At 36.0% G+C, this 21,204-nt stretch overlaps 1 protein-coding gene across 2 annotated transcripts in view; it reads right to left on the bottom strand.

Moving 5' to 3' along the window:
• The window catches only part of MAN1A1 (mannosidase alpha class 1A member 1), a 163,698-nt gene that overhangs the window by 22,912 nt on the left and 119,582 nt on the right, over positions 1–21,204 (bottom strand). For both annotated transcript variants that reach the window (XM_004740101.2, XM_045071262.1), the window contains exons 7-8: positions 2,736–2,859; positions 752–845 (exon numbers count right to left, since the gene is read on the bottom strand). In XM_004740101.2, the coding sequence (XP_004740158.1) occupies positions 752–845; positions 2,736–2,859 (218 nt within the window). The remainder of the gene's footprint in view (positions 1–751; positions 846–2,735; positions 2,860–21,204) is intronic.

Genomic DNA, 21,204 nt, shown 5'->3' with positions numbered 1-21,204 from the left:
ACTCATATTAGAATAAAATTGTAAGGCATGGTTAACATCCCTGGCACAGTGAGACACCTCACTTAGTATTCTGTATTGGGTTTCGGTTGCTGTGTTAATCTACCACTGTTTTTCCAAATCAACTTAAGAACATTTCTTTCAACTACTCTGAATCTTCACACCACGATCAAAGGCCCTATGGGATCTGAAATGAGGACTACTTGCTTAATGCTTTCTCCTAATCTGAAGATAATTCTACTGGGAAGAAATCTTTATCTGCTGGCTTAAAATTAAGTAGAGAAAACGACCTGTTTGCTCTTTCAATCTCCTAACCTTTAAAAATTCAGGTTCCTCTCTCATCTTGAAGCCAAGAACAAAAAGAGAAAACGTTATAAAGTAGAATGATATAGCTACTTTGTGCAAAACCCTGATGGCCAATTGTACAGAGGAACAATTTTCCCTTCTACCCCCATGACCAGATTATTACAGGCTAACATCCCCACACAACCTGACCAGATCTTCCCTTCCTGATTAATAATTTAAATGTGCTTACATGTCATCATACTCACAGTTATGCATGAAAAACAGTCTAGGTCCCTGGTCAACATTTACAGTCTCTCTTATGAGAAGCCTATTTAGTAAGGGAGCCATGCTCACTTTCCCCCTTTTGAAGCATTCCCCAAGAAGACTTGTGCTTTTTGTACTCCTCTCAGTTACTAGAACAGTGCTGGGTATCATAAAGAGCTAAAACGATGCTAATCTTTTGACTTACATTGACCCCACTGTCCACTACTGGGATTCAGATAGTTAGGATAAAGGCCTTGTGGTTTTTCCAGGTTGTTCAGTACTGTTCGAATATTCATTACCTACAACAGAAAATGAGATGTTACTATGAAAATCTAAAAAACAATTTTGGTGCCATTCTTCTCTCTTTCTCTATTACATTTTTCCATGTTAGGAAAGAAGATTTATTTAAAAGAAATAGAACAAAGAGAGTCACCCCAGCTTACAAAAATAATTGCTGTCAGTGAGTACAGTCCCACTGATCTGCCAGATGCCATAGAAGGAACTAGGGATCTACCAGTGGATAAACAAAATCCTTACCCTCTTGGAATCTGCAGTCTCGTGGGAGGAGACAGATAATAAGCACATAAATATGCCAGGTGGGGACAGATGCTATGAATAATGGGACAGGGTGATGTGAGGTCGTGAGGCTCTACATTTAGGGAGGTCTAGAGAGCCTGATGGGAGAGGGTTTGAGCAGAAACTTAAAGAAGCAAAGAAATAATATGCAGAAAGTTGAAGTAAGTGCAACTGGGGCAGAGGTAGGTGTGAGCACCAGTGTCCTAAGGAGAGAGTAGGAGTAGGTTTGGCAAGACTCCTGAGGCTGGGGGTGAGGAAGCAAAGTGGGCAATGTCAAAGAGAGAGGAGAGAGGGAGCCAGGGCCCACATCATGCAAGCCTCATGGGCCAAAATGAGGGCTTATTTTATTCCAAGTGTGATGGGAAGCCACTGAAGTTTTGTGTGATGGAGGCGGCAAGAGAGGAAGCAGTATTCAGGTGGGTACTGCAGAATTCAGCTAAGAGATGTTGGGTCCCAGGAAAGGATGGCAGCAGAGAAAGAGGGTCGAGCCAAAGCATCTCCTGATGGGTTCGACCTAAGGTTTCCCAAAGAGAGAGGAACCAGATGACCTCAAGATCTGTGACCACTGGGTAAACTGAGGTGGCATTTATCAAGACAGTAAAGACGCAGTCGAAACAGGTCTGGGGGCTGAGTCTGAGGCATTTCGAGTAGTAGTTGTCTCAATGGAAATGCCAGATACAGAGTGTGGGACAGGTTGGGACTGGAGTGACAAATCCGAAGTCAACAGCACATAGAAAGTATGCGGAGCCACAAGACTGGGAGAATGAATGTAGAGAGTGAACATAAAAAGAAGAGACCCAGGTTTGAGTGCTGAGGCTTTCTGGTATTTAGAGGTTGGGGCATTGGGAAGGATCCAATGAAGAAGGGCGAGAAGCAGCAGTCTACTGAGGAAGGAGGCCAACCAGGGTAGTATGGTAGGCCTGCAGCCCGGTGCAGTGTCTTGGAGAAGGAAGTGACTGTGTCAACGGCTGAGGGTGAGGAAGACAAGAGCAGAGAATGATCATTGGACCTGGCAACGCGGAGCTCACTGGTCACCCAGACAGGTGTGGCGAGGAGAAAAGCCTGACTGGAAAGCCTCAAGAGCGAGGGACGCAAGAAGGGGCGGGGCCGGGGGGGGGTAGTAACAGAGACAATTCTCTCAGGAAATTTTGCTATCAAGGGGAGCTGCAAATAGGATGAGTGCTAAGGGCAGAGTGGTGGGGTGAATCTAAATTTCTTCAAATATCTATGGGTTTGTTTCTTGAAAATTAGAAACTGATTCAATTTGTATTATACTTTGAGTTTAAAAAGTCTTTCCTATCCATCGTTCATATAGTCCATACAATACTATTTTTAGATAAGGAAAAACATTCAGAGAGGTACAGGGACTTGCCTGAGTTGTAGAGAATCCAACATGTACACCATGCTATCTCACACAGAGTCCGATGGTGCCATGGAAAGACTGTGGGTTTACAGTTTGGTCAAATGAAATGCTGCATGTACCAAAACTGCATAAAGAACTCGATTAAATTTAGTTGTTCTTTTCCACCTCTAATATTCCTGAATCTTCCAGAAGAGGATATTGTTTCTCACAAGTACGGCTTTGCAATGCAAGGTGTATTGGAGAATCTCACCTTTTCAGCAAAGATGGGGTTTCCTGATAAGTGGCTCAGGTGTAGAAACTCCAAATGCAGAGTTCCAAATTCTGCCAAAATACTGCTGCCTCCTGAGGCCCAGGGCCAGTTCCTTCCGATCCCACTAAAGAAGAGAAGAGATTGAACAGTTATGGGACAGGTTAATTCCAGTTTTTGCAGCTCTAAATAGCAGAGGTGAAAGAGACAGCTTTCGAATAATAGCATCTCAGCTAATGGCCTACTCTGGATATTAAAAAATATCCAGCGGGGCACCTGGGTGGCTCAGCTGGTTTAGTAACTGCCTTCAGCTCAGATCATGATCCCAGGGTCCTGGGATCAAGCCCCACATCAGGCTCCCTGCTCAATAGGGAGCCTGCTTCTCCCTCTCCCACTCCCCCTGGCTTGTGCACCCTCTCTCTCTTTGTCAAATAAATCTTTAAAAAAATAAACAAATCCAGCATTGTTGTCTTTGGCTACTGGTTTTAGGCTTTGACTCTTACCTACAAACTGAAAATCAGTGTTGACTTAAGTCAGAAAAAAGTTGCTATGTGCTTGGTGTTGATGAACAGACAACTATTTTGGAAGGTATAGGCTCTATATACACCCATTCCAAATAGAATATAAAACACACCCCCCCCGCCACAAAGTGCCCCAAATCCCACATAAAGCCCTGCAACATTTTAATTAATTTCAGCCTGAGAGTCCGTGGACTATTATAGATATTCACATTATACTTAAAAGTTTTCATTGATATAAGATAAATTTCAAAGATTCATTGATTTATATACTCATTCCACCTCTCCCCAAACCTTCCCTCCACTACTAAACGTTCTTTTGTTTTCCTTCATACTATTTTCCCTATTTTCTAAGTATATTTTCCAGGGCGCTCATTTACTCCCTGACCCATTTAATCTATGTTCAAGAATTTCAACACAATTATGGAATTCAAATCTGAAAGGGGTCAAAAGGCATGAGCTTCAGAAAGTATTGCCTCATGCCTCATCTTGGAGAAATGGTGCTGAAAAAGAGTTTGCCCTACACATCCACACACACAAATAAACATGAAGTGACTTTTGAGACATGGTCATATTCTTGGGTACGGTTTATTTTTGGAGAGCCACTTAAAACACCAAGATTGAGTGTGATAATTGGAGGAAAGAATAAAGTCAAGGATTTGACTGGTAAATTCTCTTGCAGAAAGCTGAAAACCCACATTTTGGTTTTAGTTCAGATGCACATTTATTGCACACCTACCATTTGCCAGGGACTCTGCATGGCATTGGGTTACAAAGATGATTATAATGAATAAATCACTTTTTTCTTGAAGACATTATAAGAGAATGACCTAAGCACAGATAATTCCAATTAAATATGGTAAGTGCCAAGATAAGTGTGTGAGAAATTCTCGGAGTGCCTAGGGCCAGGGCATGCAATCCTATATGGTGCGGGGGTGGGGGGAGCAGCACAGAAGGCTTCTTCAAGGATGGGACTCCTGAATTGATTGCTGAAGAATGAATATGAATTAGTGAGGGAAGAATGGTGAGAGGGAGCATCTGGACCCCTTGAGCACACAGAAGGGCGAGCCAGAACTAGAAGCACCAGATACTGCCGAGTGGAGGGAAAGGAAGGTGGCCGGAGAGAAGGTTATAAGGTTCAACTGGGGCCAGGTCTTGGAGGTTTGTGGATTTCTCACTTTCTTCCCTTTCCAAGTTGGCTTCATCTGAATACTGTTCTTGGTGTCCCCTAGATTTCCTTCCCTGTTTGTTTTTTTGCTTTAGATCATTCACAACTCTGGGTAAACCCTTTCAGCTGTCTTAACTTCTGCTCTGGAATGTTTAAGAAAAGGAAAACAGTAAGGACAACTGGTATCTAAAATTCTAGGCTGGCCTCACTGTTATTCCATGTCTTTTTACTTTATTATTATTATAATTATTATTATTTTTATTCCATGTCTTTTTAGAGCAATCCTAAATTTTATCTTCCAACATAGACTTATAGTAAACAATAATAAAAAAGTAAACAGAAATAAAAGAGATCTAAAAAATCATGTATTCATTTATTTAAAAAATGCTTTATATTTATTCAGTTCTGAGAATGTAAATCAGTTTTTATTTTCATGGTTGGCTTAGATGAAAGAAATAGCCAGTCATTCAAATAGGATGCACAACTACTTTCAAATTTTATTAACATGTGGCAAGTACACATAGTAATTGATCATTAATTTGTTGTCATATTTTTTTTATTCCAACCATTCCATCACTTGACTAAACTCAAAAAACCAAATTAAGCAAAACTAAAAATGATGTTCTAGAGAAACTATTAAAAGCAAAGCCACAATATCAGAGTAAGAGGGAATGAGGACTTTCTCATGAAAAAGGAAGATGATAGTGTGTTAGGAAAGCAGCCCAGTTTCCAGACCTTCAAACACTGGTTCTTTTCAGTTCAGGGTATGAGGGTGGGGTGGTACACTCAGATGAGACACTCAAGTAGTATATATGTACTACAAAAAAATTCAAATTACTTACATATTCATGCATTTGTTCCCTACTATTAATATGGTTAATTAAGAGAAAACCAGTGATATGCTGGGAAAAGTTCAATAGGTTAAAAAAATTAAGATTGGAAAAGGGATATATGCATATATTAATATATGTATATACATATACATATATATATTATATAATAATATATTAATGTTAATGTAATTAATATTAATGTGTGTGTATGTATGTGTGTGTGTGTGTTTCCTCTTTCTTCTTGGCACACATTCATATCAGAAGGAAAACAGCACACTAAAAGCACTAGCAAAGGCTATGTCATGCTAACAGAAAGAAAGCTGGGTTTAGGCTGCATCTATGTTTACATGAAAGAATGGCTTTGGTTACCATTTCAATCCACGGAATTAATGTATTTTGGTAAAACTAAGATTGATAGTTGTGCTAGCTCTTAAATATAAATGAGAGCAGGGTTCCAAGAAGTCAGAGAGGGCATCATTATATCTAGATATTTAATAAGGTCATTTGTCTTTTCTGATGCAAAACTGAATGGCTAGAGATCGATCTTGGGGAAAGTGTGGGGCACGCACCACAGGTCATCACAGCTAAAATACTTGTGTGGTGGGAGAAATGACTGTTTGCATAACAAATGTGCACTGAATCAGAACCAGTTTTGGACATTTACATGACTTTTAAGGTCTTTTTGTCTTTAACTTCTGAAAGTCTATTGAGGAACCTATATACTTGTATGGCTCTGATTTCTAAATATATACAGACATTGGGCATTTGACAACAAAATGATGGGTTTATGACAAAGGGAAGTAAGTGCAGAGTGAGTTCTGCGCCTTTGGTCTGGGGGTCAGGATACCCTGGGCATCCCATGTTACCTCTGGGTCAAGATCAATCTCATCTGAGAGAGAGGGGATATTTAAAATGTCTTCAACTTCAGTTCCCTTATCACAGTATTTTAAAGGCATTTATGGTGTTCTTTATTTTATCTTTATCTATTTTACAAACAGTAAAAATATTTTAGAAAAATATTTTAAAAATAAAATAACAGTTTATGTTGAGAAAATAAATTAGTTCCATCAGGCAGGCATAAAAGGGAAGAATATTTAAATATTCCTAATCATGTTACAATGATTGCATTTTAGCCCAATGCGATGAGTCAGCATATGGAAATTTATACACAAAAAGGCAATTAACATGATTTGGGAAACTGCCAAGTGAATGGTTCAAAAAATCCTGGAGCAGAACTTCAAACTTCTGTATTAGTCTAATTTCACTTTCCTCCAATCCCCAGTTCTTCCATTTTAAATTGGAGTACGATTTAATACATATTTTTCAATTTTTAATTTAAAATTTTGGTAGTCTACAAAGGTTATAATTCTTTGAAGACAAAACATCACAACAAAAAAACAACTGATTTTGGAAGTGGTGATGCAACATGGGGGCTTAAGTGGGTAGGAGAAGAATCAATGAAACAAGATGGGATTGGGAGGGAGACAAACCATAAGTGACTCTTAATCTCACAAAACAAACTGAGGGTTGTTGGGGGGAGGGGGTTTGGGAGAAGGGGGGTGGGGTTATGGACATTGGGGAGGGTATGTGCTTTGGTGAGTGCTGTGAAGTGTGTAAACCTGGCGATTCACAGACCTGTACCCCTGGGGATAAAAATATATATTTATAAAAAATAAAAAATTAAAAAAAAATAAAAAGAACATATGATTATTAAAAAAAATGGAGTCATATGATTCTTTGGAAAGTGTGAAATATTAATTTGTTGCTTTAGGTAGTATAACTTGAATGTAGTTTATTAGCAGTGGTAATACACATCCACATCCTACTGCACTCAAAACCAAGAAGATATAATTATTTACTGACCTCAAAGCTCTGATAAACAATGGGCATTATGCTTTTTTTAAAAAAATTTTATTTATTTATTTGACACAGAGAGAGATCACAAGTAGGCAGAGAGAGAGAGAAGAGGAAGCAGGCTTCCTGCTGAGCAGAGAGCCCGATGCGGGACTCGATCCCAGGACCCTGAAATCACGACCCGAGCGGAAGGCAGAGGCTCAACCCACTGAGCCACCCAGGTGCCCCTGGGCATTATGCTTTTATTCTTTTCCTAGGAATGGTTAATAAAACCAGAGAAAGGAACTACCTTACTAATATTGCTCTTCTATTTATGCTTGAATCCCATGGGAGAGCTGCTAACTCCTCCTAGAGCTTGTAATGAATCAAGTAGCTTGAGGTTTGTTCTGGATTGATGGTATATCTCTTCAAAACAATCTTAAATTGAGGAACCCAAAGTGATAACTTATAGTCACTGCCAGATACAATTCGGATCATTAAAAAGCACATTTGCTTACTTAGTATAATCAAATGCAACAAATAAGTAATTTATAGAACTGAAACAATTCTGAAAAATAGCCAGATGAATTTTGGAACACTGAAATAAAATAAAATAAAAAAAAATCCTTACGTTTCCTTACATTACCTTATATACCTTATACATTATACAATCCTTATATTACCAAAAAAGTTTTTTGTTTTTGTTTTTTTAGGCTTGACTCATCATTTACAAAACCAATTCTAAAGTTTTCCAAACATTTTTAGATCCATATATACTGGGATGATTAAGCAATAGTCTGTCTAAATTTCATTTCTAGAAATGGCTTTAAATGTTTTCTTAATTGAAAGGTAGCACAAATATGACAATAATTGATGCCAAGAACAAAAACTCAAATAATTTTGGAATTATACTATTAAAATTTCTTAATGAAAATATATAAACAAAGCATTAAAGAGTTATATATAGTCTTGATTAGCTATGACTTTCAATTTATTCTTCTTTGCTGCTTGCTATTTTATGTCAAATGGGAAATGGGTCAATAAACAATTTTCTTAGGGATTCATGTCTGAATAATGTCTGATTAGCTGATCAGCAAACAAACGCCCTTTAAGTTCAAAGTCCAGAGCACAGGTTACTCCTGGTGGCTATGGAGTTTGGAAGAAAATTCCCCACATTCTCTATATTATGGTAAAGCCTTACTTACATATGTAAATAGAGGGGCACACAGGGATATTTAATTCAAAAGAGCAGATAATCCAATATTATTCCTTTTGGATTTTAGCACAAGTTAGAAAAGAATAATTAGAAAGTTCATGAACAATTATTTCATTTAACTGTATTCCCTAGGCTAACTGATTCTGAGATTAAGCAATTTCAGCTTCACTTATTACAAATGCTTCCTTCCTGAACAGATTCACACAGTGCCGATCTCTCAAGTTTGTAGTCTTCACTGAGAATTGGATTAATAATTCCAGGGACTGGCATTCTAGAACTAGTCAAGATTCTATTATGGCTCAAACATAGAAAGTTCCGCTGGGGAGGACTACTTCTCCAAGAGCCATCTACAGGGAAATGGTGGCTAATAAAGGCCCCTATGATTGAATTCATTCACAATCCATGGTTTACTGTTCCTGAACAGCAGCATGTGGGTTAAATCTCTAAAGAGTTTCCATACTTAATTTTTTTAAATTTAGTTTTTTTCCAGCGTTCCAAAATTCATTGTTTATGCACCACATACTTAACTTTTTTAACCAAAGTCCAAAATAATGTTTTAAAATTAGCTACATTGCTTTGTCTTATGGGTAGTTATTTTAGACAGAATTGAAACCAAATACTTATTATATTAGTTTATTCTGACAATACTGCTGTCCTTGTACTTGATAGTCTAGGATTGAAGAAGAAGTTGGAATTTACAAAAATATAAATGGTGAGAAGTCCTAAATCTTTAAGTAATCAGTTCCACAGGTACAAAGAAGCTAAAATTCTGTTTCCCAGCTGTCCTTTGGGTAAGATCTCCTTGTTATTCACAATCGATAGACTCCAAATAAGTTGAATGAAGTTTTTAATGCTCAATTATTGGGCAAACTGGGATACCCTATCATTAGGTTTGGGGAACACTCCAAAAACTCTAGTAGTACTGATTAGAAAGCATTTTAATGCATTTAAAATGTGTGAGCATGCACATTTACTTTACTGTACTTAAAAATAAAGAATTATATCCTACATGTTCTTTTAAATATACATCACATTCTTCATGGACACTTCCCATATTGAGCAATACACATCATTATTGTTGAGTGAATAGTACCTTATTTAATGGATATATAAGTGACCCTCAAACATCAGGGGTGTGGACTTCCTATGCAGTTGGTATGCATGGATCACTTTTGACTTCTGCAAAACTTACTACTAATAGCCTACTATTGACTGGAAGCCTTATTGATAATATAAACAGTTTATAACATATTTTTTGTGTGTCATATGTATATACCATGTTATTATGATAAAGCAAGCTAGAGAAAAGAGAATGTTAAGAAAATCATTAGGAGGAGAAAATACATTTACAGTACTATACTGTATTTACTGGAAAAAGATCTATATATACATAGACCCATGCAGTTCAAACCCATGTTGTTCAGGGTCAACTGTATTTTAATTTATTTAAATGTATTATTGATAGACATTGAAGCCAATTTATTTATTTATTTTGGTCACTGTAGACAATTTGGTGGTAGGTCTAGGAATTTTTTAAAGCCAACTAATTTTCATACAAAAACATCTACATAGGTGTTAGCTGGAGATGTTAATTTGTCTAAATTAACATCTGGTAATAATGAGGATAGATTTGGGAATGTGTATTGGAGGCATAAACGTCCACTGTTTACAGAGTTATTTCTTAACAGTGTGGGTCTATTATATCTTGCCACATTTGGTACCCTCTAAACTCTTGGGATATCTCAAATTCATCTGCTATAAATCATTCCATCAAGCCCTTTAAACCTGGGGAAGGAGGAGCTATAAACAAGCATTTATATCCAGACACCTTTCTAATAAGCCTCAGGATAGAATAGGAGCATACTATATTCCACCTTCAGAAACAGTAACTCACTAATATTAATTTGTCAGACATTTTAGACACAATTGTTTCATTACTTCCATACATATTTAAGATGTTACTTAAGATCCAAGATTACAGTGAAATTTGGCTATTTATTATCTCTTTGCTTCTCATTCTATGTGTCCATGGGTCATTTATGGATCAAGATAAATGAAATTAGTATAGTTCCAGACTTTTAATTCTTCGAATTCTGTTCCTCAGTCTCTTTCTATAACCAGAATGGCCAGGATTGCTTCCTTCTAAATTCTAAGATCCTTAGGGACAAAGACTCTGCTTTATACACACAAAGTCTAGTCCCAAAGTCCAAGTCAGTGTGTAAATAAGGTGTTTAATACATGCTTCATATAATAACATTAAAAAATAATGAAACGTCTATGTCATTGGCTCCTACCCCTAAATTATATCTAAATAATATAATCCTATATTTAGCATTACCACACACAAGCCACTTTACAGCCAATTCAAGAAAACTTCCTTTCTAGACTGATAACTAGCTTTCTATCACAAAATTGAAATACTCTGAAGTTGTGATTTTAACAACTTGGAGTAAATACTCCAAGGTTTTTTAATTTTTTTCTTTGTTTGTTTTTTAGATGTCAAATATTTTACTGAACTCAATAAAGGAACCAGTAAGACAAAACAATCAAAAAGCATTTGAGAATTAGTTTTTGTTTTTGTTTTTGTTTTTAGGTAATACTAGGAATACCCCTCTAGCCTAGTGACAACACTAAGTCATGTCCAACAGAGTGACAAATTGTTACTTTTGGATTATCTTTTCCACCAGACAAATTATTTGCATCTCCACAAAATCTACATTTCATCAAAATTCTACAATTTAACATGTTACCTCATTAATTCTAGGACCTTCAATCAACAGTATATACTGATTTGAATTAAATACAGTTCCCTAGATAATCTTTTATCTTAACATGATGTGATAGCATATTCATCTTTTCGCCTTATTTTCAAATTACATATAACTTTTTTCTGAAGGCACAGTATATATATAAGCAAAAGTTTTGAGAGTGATAATGATTTCATCTGGAATACAAGCTTAGAAAAGGAACATTAAAATAAAACGCCTCAGTTTATTAAAGAGCCACCCGACTTCGGAATTGAAATAATTAATGGGATTTCTCAGTGAGCATGTGTGGAGGGTCTTGCTTTACCTAGAGATTGCTTAAATCTACTTATCCTTGCCACAGCTTACTGGTCAAGGTGACTTGCTCTGAATTTCTGGAGGATTGGGATACCAACTGCAACTCAATTAAATGTTTGTTCACACATCTGAGTAGAAGGGAAACAATTTTTGGAGAACCAATTCTGTTTTTCCTTTTGGCATTCTTCAGAGGTCTTCAGCAAAGAAATCAAGTGGATCTAATTAAATTTTTATGAAAGGAAGTGAACTTCATCTGCCTAGTATATGAAGTACATTGGTATTTCTTTACCAGGTTTAACAGATCCTCACTTTTCCAGATATTAAACTACTTGGGAGTAACTGGGAAAGATTCGTTCCTGGATGCTTACGTAATAAATTAGTTATCACTATACTTCAGAGGGGGCAATAGATTGTTTTTAGGTCAAGATAAGTAGAATAAATGCTAAGTTAAGGAACCTGAAGTGGGAAAATGTAGCTCAATGCTACAAATGCTATTCAAATTCTCAATGATGAATTAACAGTGAGAAAGTTCAAGAAAATAGATGATGTCCAGGTGATTGGGCCAATAATCAGTATCTTCTTTTAAGCTGCATTATATAAATTCAGATATTTCTTTTAACATGTAACGTAACTCTAACGAACCGAAAGAAACTCTGCAGTAATTAAACCACCTTACAATTTAAAAAGGTAGCTTTCCTTGGTTTTGAATTTTTATGTAAAAAGTATTGCACAAACAAAACTGTGTGCATAGCTCGTGGTAAGAACAAACAGATTCAGGGATTACTCTGAACAGATGCTGGAGAATAAAGCTATCAAACTGCTTCATTCTCATTTTCCTGCCTTCTGCCTACATCTTATGGTTTAGGAGCTCTGGAATATGTGTTATGAAACAGTTTGGCAACTAAAGTCTTAAGAACATAAAGCTAAGAAAAATGTCATGACGAGAGAATAAAGAGGCCAGTGAGTATAAAGAGGAAGAGTACCTGGCTGAGGAAGACCAAGGAGTCAAGACAGGTGTCCTTCTCAACAGAACATGAACCATTGCAGCCAAAATCAGCGTCTGTTCTGTTTGGCCCACAGTGGCATCTTTATATAAATGCAGTCAGTGCTAAGGGATCATCTGTGTATAATTAGCTATCTGCTGCCTTGTGACATCTTCTCTTTTGCTTAACTTTTTACATGTTTTAGATTATCTCCCTAACTGGAGGAGGAGACCTAAAGGCAGAGACACAATTCTCTTTAAGGCCACTCCTACCCCTGGAAGATACCCAGGTACCGTAATTTGATGTTTGTGGCCTTTATATATCTCAGCAACAAATCCATTTCTAACATGACTGTAATCTATATGTTTTCTATAAAATTCAGTTATTACTCTAAGCAAGGTTTATTACTCATAGTTAAAATATTTTATATTTATTCACACTTTTAATTTACACTTAACTTTAACTTATATGTTTATATGTCTTCAGCAACTAAGATTCTTTATATTACAGGGAAAAGATACAGAAAAATGTAACTAAACTAACTTTTACAAAGTGAGAATAGTCAAAATGGATCGTTCATATAATCTGAACTTTGTGGTAGCCTCCTAATGCTGATATTAAAATGTAAAAATGTTTCAAAATACTAAGTAAATAGTTGGAGGAATTTCAACTGTAAAACTACCTATTATCTAGAAGAAATATTCAAAATACTATATAAAATATGTGTAGGTTAGATGTAATTGTAGCTTTTAAAAATCATTATTTAATGTATGCTAGCTAGGTAAAATGCAAAAATTAAAATACCAAAATAGTACTTTGAAATTGAAAGTGATAATCAAATCATCCATTTTATCTATAAGAAAAAGAAAGAAACAAAACAAAACAAAACCACTTTTCTTTTACCTTCTAGCTAAGGGACTCTGGGCTTTATATTTTGGTAGGTAAGGGTGTTGGCCCAGAAAATTAGAAAATTTTGTGTAGTAATTATGCCCCAAACACTAGTTCTTAACTCAGTGAGGATGGGGTTTGGTGATGTCATTAAAAGAATCTGTGAGAGACACAGGAATCTGGAATGGAAGGGGTGACCCTTCGCTTAGTATGTATTAGTCTAAGCCTAAGTAAGACCAGACTTTCCAGACTGATCTGGTCTGAAATGAACTGCTGTAAAATAAAGGAATGAACTAGAAGGAGGATTCCAGGGTTTTATGGATTGAGGCCACTCTTGGTAGAAAATAAATCTTACAGCTTTGATAAGTGCCTTCTTGGTCCTTGAATGCCAATTTAAGAACAATAACAATGTTTATGGGCTATGCCCACCTCCCTATTCAAAATGAAAATGTTCTCTTGTATCCCATGGGGAAAATGTACATTCTTAGAATTTAAGATTACCTACTTCAGTTAATAGTAGAATGCCAGTGTGAAAAATGGCACGATTATCCTGTAATGTGAAGTGCTAAGAAGAAAATAAAACAGTATGGTGTGACAGAGTCTGACACAGAGCTTCCTTAGATGGGCTCATTGGAAACACCAAGGGGAGATTTTCAAGCTGAGACCAGCAAGATAAAAGTGAACCTATCAGTAAAGACCTGGGAGCGGTTTCTGAAAGGGCCCAAAGGTAGGCAGGACTCTGCCATGTATGGAAACAAGAGGCTAGCTGTGTGGCAGAGGGACAATCAGTGAGGGGACCCTAGTGACAGGGACACTGGCAAGATGATAAAGGCATCTGTAAGGCCAGGGCAAGCATTTGGATTTATTCTAAGTGCAATGGAAAGTCCCTCCAGAGTTTTGCATAGGAGGTGATGGTATCTGATTCACATTTTAGAGCTCACTCTGGACTGTGGGAACAATAAGCTGAGAGCAAGAGCGGAAGTAAGCAAGCAAACAGGTGTTCAGGCAAGAAACAGATGGTGGTGGACCCGGTGCTAATAGATGGAAAGATGAGGAGTGATCTGGGTTCTATCTGGAGATAAGAGGGTCAAAGAATTGGATTTGGGGATGAGGGAAGACAGGAATCAAGGATGATTTCAAGTTTTTGGGGCTTTAGCAGATGGGTGGGTACGGGTACCATTTAAGAAAATGAGGAAGACTGAGGCATGAGACGGCATGATAAAGAAAAGCAGTTCTGTTTTTCTGATTTGGCTGTAACAATGATGGTTCAACAATCACAATGGAAAAGACCTGATCATTTTAATTTTCCATTTTGTTCACTTTTTATAAAGATTAATTTATTCAGTGTGAGAAACTTTTCTTTTGCAATGGCTTTTCTGAAATTCTTCAAAAATTATGAAAATAACGTGTGTATAGGAAAAATGTGAACAAATACAAAATACTATGTAATGAAAACAAATCTGCCTCTTCCTCCAGATCCTACTATTATTTCTGAATAAACATCATCAATAATTTACTGGAATTTTTCCCAAAACTTCCCAGTGCATGGTCACTAGACAAAATTTTTAAAAATATAAATAGAAGTATACTGTACATGTTACTATATTCTGTGTTTCATGAAAAAGTAAAGTATCTAGTTGTTCTGTCTCATTGTAGTGGCATAGTATCCCAGTGTGTGGGTGTACAGCACCTCAATCACTTTTTTGGTCTCAAGTTTTGCTATTATATACAATGGTGCACATTCATGAACAGGTCTCCAGAATAAGATCCTAGAAGTGGAATTTCCAGGTGTTAAAGTATGCATTTAAATTTGATAAACATCTCTCAATTACTTTCTAAGGGGTTTTCGCCAATACATAAATGAGAATATTCTAGCTGCTAACTCTGGGCATTCATCAAATTTTAAAACTTGGGGTGGGGGAAAGAGTGAAAGAGATAAAGGGGATCAAGAGATAGAAACTGCCACTTATAAAATAAGTAAGTCATAGAGATGAAAAGTACAACACAGGGAATACAGTCAATAAGACTATAAAACCACTGGTGACAGATGATGACTACGCTGATCAGGATGGGCACTGAGGAATGCATAGAAGTATGAATCAGTATACTGTACACCTAGAACTAATATAACATTGTATGTGAATTATACCTCATTAAAAATAATATGCAACATATATAAAGAAAAAATTGTTGAAAACTTGGTCAAATCTGCTAAGTAAAAAAATAACATCTCAATACTATTTTAATTTGCACTTTTCTTCTTGAGATTCTGATGTTCAATGGCCAATGCATTATCTTTTTCTGAGAAGTATATGTTTATGTACTTGTCTCATTTACGTATTGGTGTTATTGTCTCTTCCACTCTATTATAGATTGGAAAATACACATTTAAAAAAATCATACAGGAGCTCCTGGGTGGCTCAGTGGGTTAAAGCCTCTGCCTTCAGCTCAGGTCATGATCTCAGGGTCCTGGGATCGAGTCCCGCATTGGGCTCTCTGGTCAGCAGGGAGCCTGCCTCCTCCTCCTGTCTCTTCTCTGCCTGCCTCTCTGCCTACTTGTGATCTCTCCGTCAAAAAACAAAAACAAACAAACAAACAAAAACTTAAAAAAAATCATACAAATTTAAAAATGAATTTTAAACAACACATACTATTATGAGTGAAACAATAGAAAGATGAAGTGAGAAAAAGCTGATATTTTATGCCTACTCCCCTATAATGTCTCACACCTGCCAATCCTAGCTAGCCAATGTCCTCATCTACATGCACACAAACATATGGAGGGACGTGCATATACCGAGGATTTGTGTTTTCAATAAAATGGGATTATGTTATGTACTTTACTTTCCAAGGAACTTGCCTCAATTAGTAGCTCATCAAAGAAACTTTTCTAGGATAATAATTTTTAACAACTGCATAATAATATTCCATGAAATGGATAATCACATTTAATTAAACAAGTCCTCTATGGACAAACAGGTAGACCTCTCTAATTTTCAAATACTATAATCATGCTACATTAACCAACCTTTGTAATATCAACACTTAGAATTTTTTATTTTTTAATTATTATTTTCAATTAGCCATCATAAAGTACATCATTAGTTTCTGATGTAGTGTAAAGAAAGAGGTTTTTGTACATACAGAAAGCTTGCCTTTTATCCATCATGTGTTTTGCAGTTTTCCCCCCAAGTTGCTGCCTTTTAATTTTAGTCATTTTTTTCTGTATTAATTTTTATCTGGTAAAAATTTCCATTTTTTCCCCCTATATATGTCCTGGGTTCTGTGCTCTATTTCCAAATAGATCAAAGTCTTCTCCCCTTATCCAAGATTATGTTCTTTTAAATTTTTTTATTTTTACTTTTATTTTTTAAAGATTTTATTTATTTATTTGACAGACAGAGATCACAAGTAGGCTGAGAGGCAGGCGGAGAGAGAGAAGGAGAAGCAGACTCCCCACTGAGCAGAGAGCCCGATTTGGGGCTCGATCTCAAGACCCTGAGATCATGACCTGAGCCGAAGGCAGAGGCTTTAACCCCCTGAGCCACCCAGGCACCCCTTATTTTTACTTTTTAATTTAACTTTGTTTTTTCAATGTTCCAAGATACATTGTTCATGCACCATTACCCAGTGCTCCAAGATCATCTTTTTAAAAATTGTGAAAATCTGAGCAATATCTTCTTTAAATTGATTTAACTGTGAAATCACAGTATTGTATTTAAATATTTTGTATTTTTAAACCATAAATATTTTCATTTCTCCCATCATTTATCACTTTTTAAAAAATTGTATAGGTTCTCCTATTTAGTAGCTTAGCTCATTACAGCTAATGAATATCTAAATATTTTCAAGTTAAGTTCTCTTAGCATTTCTCTTTTTTAAACAAAGATTTTATTTTCAAGTGACCTCTACATCCAATGTGGGATTTGATCTCACAGACCTGAGATCCAGAGCTGCATGTTCTATTGACTGAGCCAGCCATGCACTCCATTGGCATTTCTCTCTCTTTTTCTCTCAATCTCTCTCTTTTTGCTCTTACTGCAAAACTTTACTGATTTATTTCTTCCCTACAGAGACTTTGTAGTTTCATTAATATTTCCCAATTAGAAAAAGAAAAAAAGGTTGCATTTAGTCAACAATGGAGAACATTTTGAAGAATTTAGACAATAGAGAGGCTATAGATAAGTGAGAAAATGGGCCAGATCACCTTTAAACATTATTTATGTATTTAGAGACTTTTAAGGTATGACCTTGAGCAAGTCCCTTAAAGTCTCTAAGGCAGCAGCAATCTCCTGACCTGTACAACCTACCTCGCAGGATTTTCACAGGATCAAATGGGATAACACACATGAAAGTGCTTTGAAACTATAAACAGTTTAGCCCAAGAAAGTATTTTTGTCTTGCATTAAGCAACTGACATTTAGCTAACCAAAAGAAATCTGGTTTTGGTTTTTTCTTTTCAATTTTAGAGATGTCTACTCAATAAAAATAAATTCACCAAATGTTCACTTGGAGATGGGAATTATAACACAAGTAATAATGAAACAACGTAAGGCATTCCCAAGAGTTAAAAATGTAACAAATTGCTACTGTTAACAGCCAACTTTCTTACAGCAATTTAATTGCTATTCAACTATCAAATATGTAGCTCTTCAAGAAACCTCTTACATGTCTTACAAGTGTTCTAGAAAAAGGTAATTTAAAAAGCATTTCAAGCAGTAAGAGACAGCTGCACAGACCAATGACATTTTATATGCATTAATTAGGAAGAGTACAAAAATCCTGTCCAGTGATTTTTTTTCCTGTCCAAAGGTACAAAATCTTAATTTGTTTTGGACAGGTGCAGTATATCCTTTTTGAAAGGTAGCTAAATAATTAATTATGAGTCTTTAATGAATCATCATTTAAAAAATCCATCTACTTATGAATATTCATATGCTTGGGAAATTAGCAGAGATTATTCTTTCAAATTATCTCCTGCCAAAAGAGGACTTTTGCCTCAACATTCATTTTAGATGATTTTTAAAAAGCCTACCACAGAAATCTTTTCTGCACCGGACTTCCTCATTATGCCAATATTTTATTATAGATAATATGTAATGACTGTAAAGGACATTGTGATTTCCACAGCTGCTGATCCAATCAACTGTGCATCGATGGGTTAAACCTAAAGAATGGTTAAAGCTTTATTCTAAAGGGTTAAGATTTGATAACTTAGGAACTTATTTTATTTGGCATGTTTGAAGAGATATGTTAAATAATTAAAAAAAAATTTCATCTAAACTTTGGGTAGCTCAGTTGGATAAGTGACTGACTCTTGGTTTTGGCTCATGATCTCTTGGTCATGAGATCCAGCCCATGATGGGCTGCCCCTAAGCATGGAGCCTGCTTAAGATTCTCTTTCTCCTCTCCCTCTGTCCCACCCAGTATGCTTGTGCAAAGGTGCATGCATGAACACTCACTCTCTCTCCAAAATAAAAAACAAAAAACCAAAAAACCAAAGAACCCAAAAAACAAAACAAAACTCAAAACTTTAAAGTTAATTAAATTTACTTTCATATAATGTCTTTTTTGCAGGTAAAATGGTTTAAATTTCATTCTTGTTAGAATTACCTGTAAATAAATGAAGCAATGAAACCAATGTCAAAAATAATAGTTCTTCATAGACTGACTAGTAATTCATACTTTAAAAATACCCATGGGGGTGCCTGGGTGGTTCGGTGGGTTAAAGTCTCTGCCTTCAGCTCAGGTCATGATCTCAGGGTCCTGGGATTGAGCCCCGCATTGGGCTCTCTGCTTGGTGGGAAGCTTGCCCCCTACCCCCGCCACCTGCCTCTCTGCCTACTTGTGATCTCTGTCAAATAAATAAGTAAAGTATTAAAAAAAAAAATAAAAATACCCATGGAGGGGTGCCTGGGTAGCTCAGTCAGTTGGATGACTGACTCTTGGTTTGGGCTCAAGTTATGGTCTCATTGGTTGTGAGATGGAGCCCCATGTCAGGCTTCTGCTTACTGAGGAGTTGGCTTGAGAGTCTCCCCCTTTGCCCCTCCACCCACACGAGGTCTCTCATAAATAAATAAATTAAAAAAAAATACCCATTGGGTAACTTCTTTAAATGAGGGCATGACAGGTAGGACATTGTTTATATGATTCAATTATCTTTACAATAACAATATGGGTAGTATTATCTTACTGTTTACCGGAAGAAACTGAGACTCAGCAAGGTTTAGTGACTTGCCTAAGGTTTTCAGTTTAAGTGACAAAAACAGGATGGAATTCCATATTAGGTCTGATTATTTTTACAGCGTATGGGGCCACTCTTTTCATATACTACATCATGTTATTTTTCATGCTCCTATATATATTAGGGGTTAATTAGCTAATTTCTGGAATCTAGGAGACTAGGAGAGCAAAAGGAATTTTTTTAGCAGTGAAACTGAGGTATTATCAATCAGCATTTATTTGAAACAATACATTTTAAGAAAGAATAATATACAGATAGACTCATAATATACTCTTTTTCTTTAAGATAAAACTCCCCAGGGCAAACATGCTATAAAGAGTTAAAAAGAAAATAATTTTGATATGTTGTGACTAAATAAAACAAATTCTGTGTTTTAATGCCCCAACAAGGAACTCTAAATGTCCAAGTCAACAATAGTTACTAGATCTACAAGCCCAATGTTTTATCAAAATCTGAGTCTTTTGAACATGAAAAAATTATTTTTCTATTTTTTAAGGATCCAATTCTTAAAGATCATATTCTTTCTCTCTCAATATATATTTTTATTAGATATAAAACATTTCAAAATGATAAAAAACATAAAAAAATAAAAGTCTTACTCCATTTCCTGTCCTATCCACTCTTTTCCTATTCTCTCATTTTCACAAATAATTACGATCACTTATTTCTTTTTTTTTTTAATTTTTTATTATTTTATAAACATGTATTTTTATACAGGTCTGTGAATCGCCAGGTTTACACACTTCACAGCACTCACCAAAGCACATACCCTCCCCAATGTCCATAACCCCACCCCCCCCCTCCCAACCCCCTTCCCCCCAGCAACCCTCAGTTTGTTTTGTGAGATTAAGAGTCACTTATGGTTTGTCTCCCTCCCAATCCCATCTTGTTTCATTGACTCTTCTCCTACCCACTTAAGCCCCCATGTTGTATCACCACTTCCTCATATCAGGGAGATCATATGATAGTTGTCTCTCTCTGCTTGACTTATTTCACTAAGCATGATACGCTCTAGTTCCATCCATGTTGTCGCAAATGGCAAGATTTCATTTCTTTTGATGGCTGCATAGTATTCCATTGTGTATATATACCACATCTTCTTTATTCATTCATCTGTTGATGGACATCTAGGTTCTTTCCATAGTTTGGCTATTGTAGACATTGCTGCTATAAACATTCGGGTGCACGTGCCCCTTTGGATCGCTACGTTTGTATCTTTAGGGTAAATACCCAGTAGTGCAATTGCTGGGTTAACGATCACTTATTTCTTGATTCTCATTCCAAAGATAATTTTTTTGTGTATTATAAATATGAGTAAATATCATAGAAAGACTTTTTATATACATACTAGCAGACTAAACACTATTAAAACCATATTCTTTTGTTTCATGTCTAGAATGTTCACAGACTCATTTTTTAAAACTTTATTTTTAATAGAAAAATTCAAACATGTACGGTAAAGCAAAAGTTCTCTAGGCATCTAGATTTAGTCATATCCTCACCACCTATATTTAAACACTAATAATGTTCATATTGCCATATTTATTTCACCCATCTATTTGTAAACATATTAGTATTCTTTTGGGGAATTATTTTAAAGAAATCATAGACATCGAGTTATTAAATATTTCCGCACTCATCTCCAAAAATAGAGACATTTTCCTATATGAACACAATATCTTATGGTACCAAAGAACATTAATAATTTCTTCAAATCATCTAATGTC

Source organism: Mustela putorius, unplaced genomic scaffold (genome assembly GCF_011764305.1).
Source record: "Mustela putorius furo isolate JIRA1106 unplaced genomic scaffold, ASM1176430v1.1 tig00003983_pilon_pilon_pilon, whole genome shotgun sequence".
Taxonomy (NCBI): domain Eukaryota; kingdom Metazoa; phylum Chordata; class Mammalia; order Carnivora; family Mustelidae; genus Mustela; species Mustela putorius.
The sequence above is the reverse complement of the archived record's forward strand: the minus strand, read 5'-3'. Positions and strand labels throughout refer to the sequence as shown.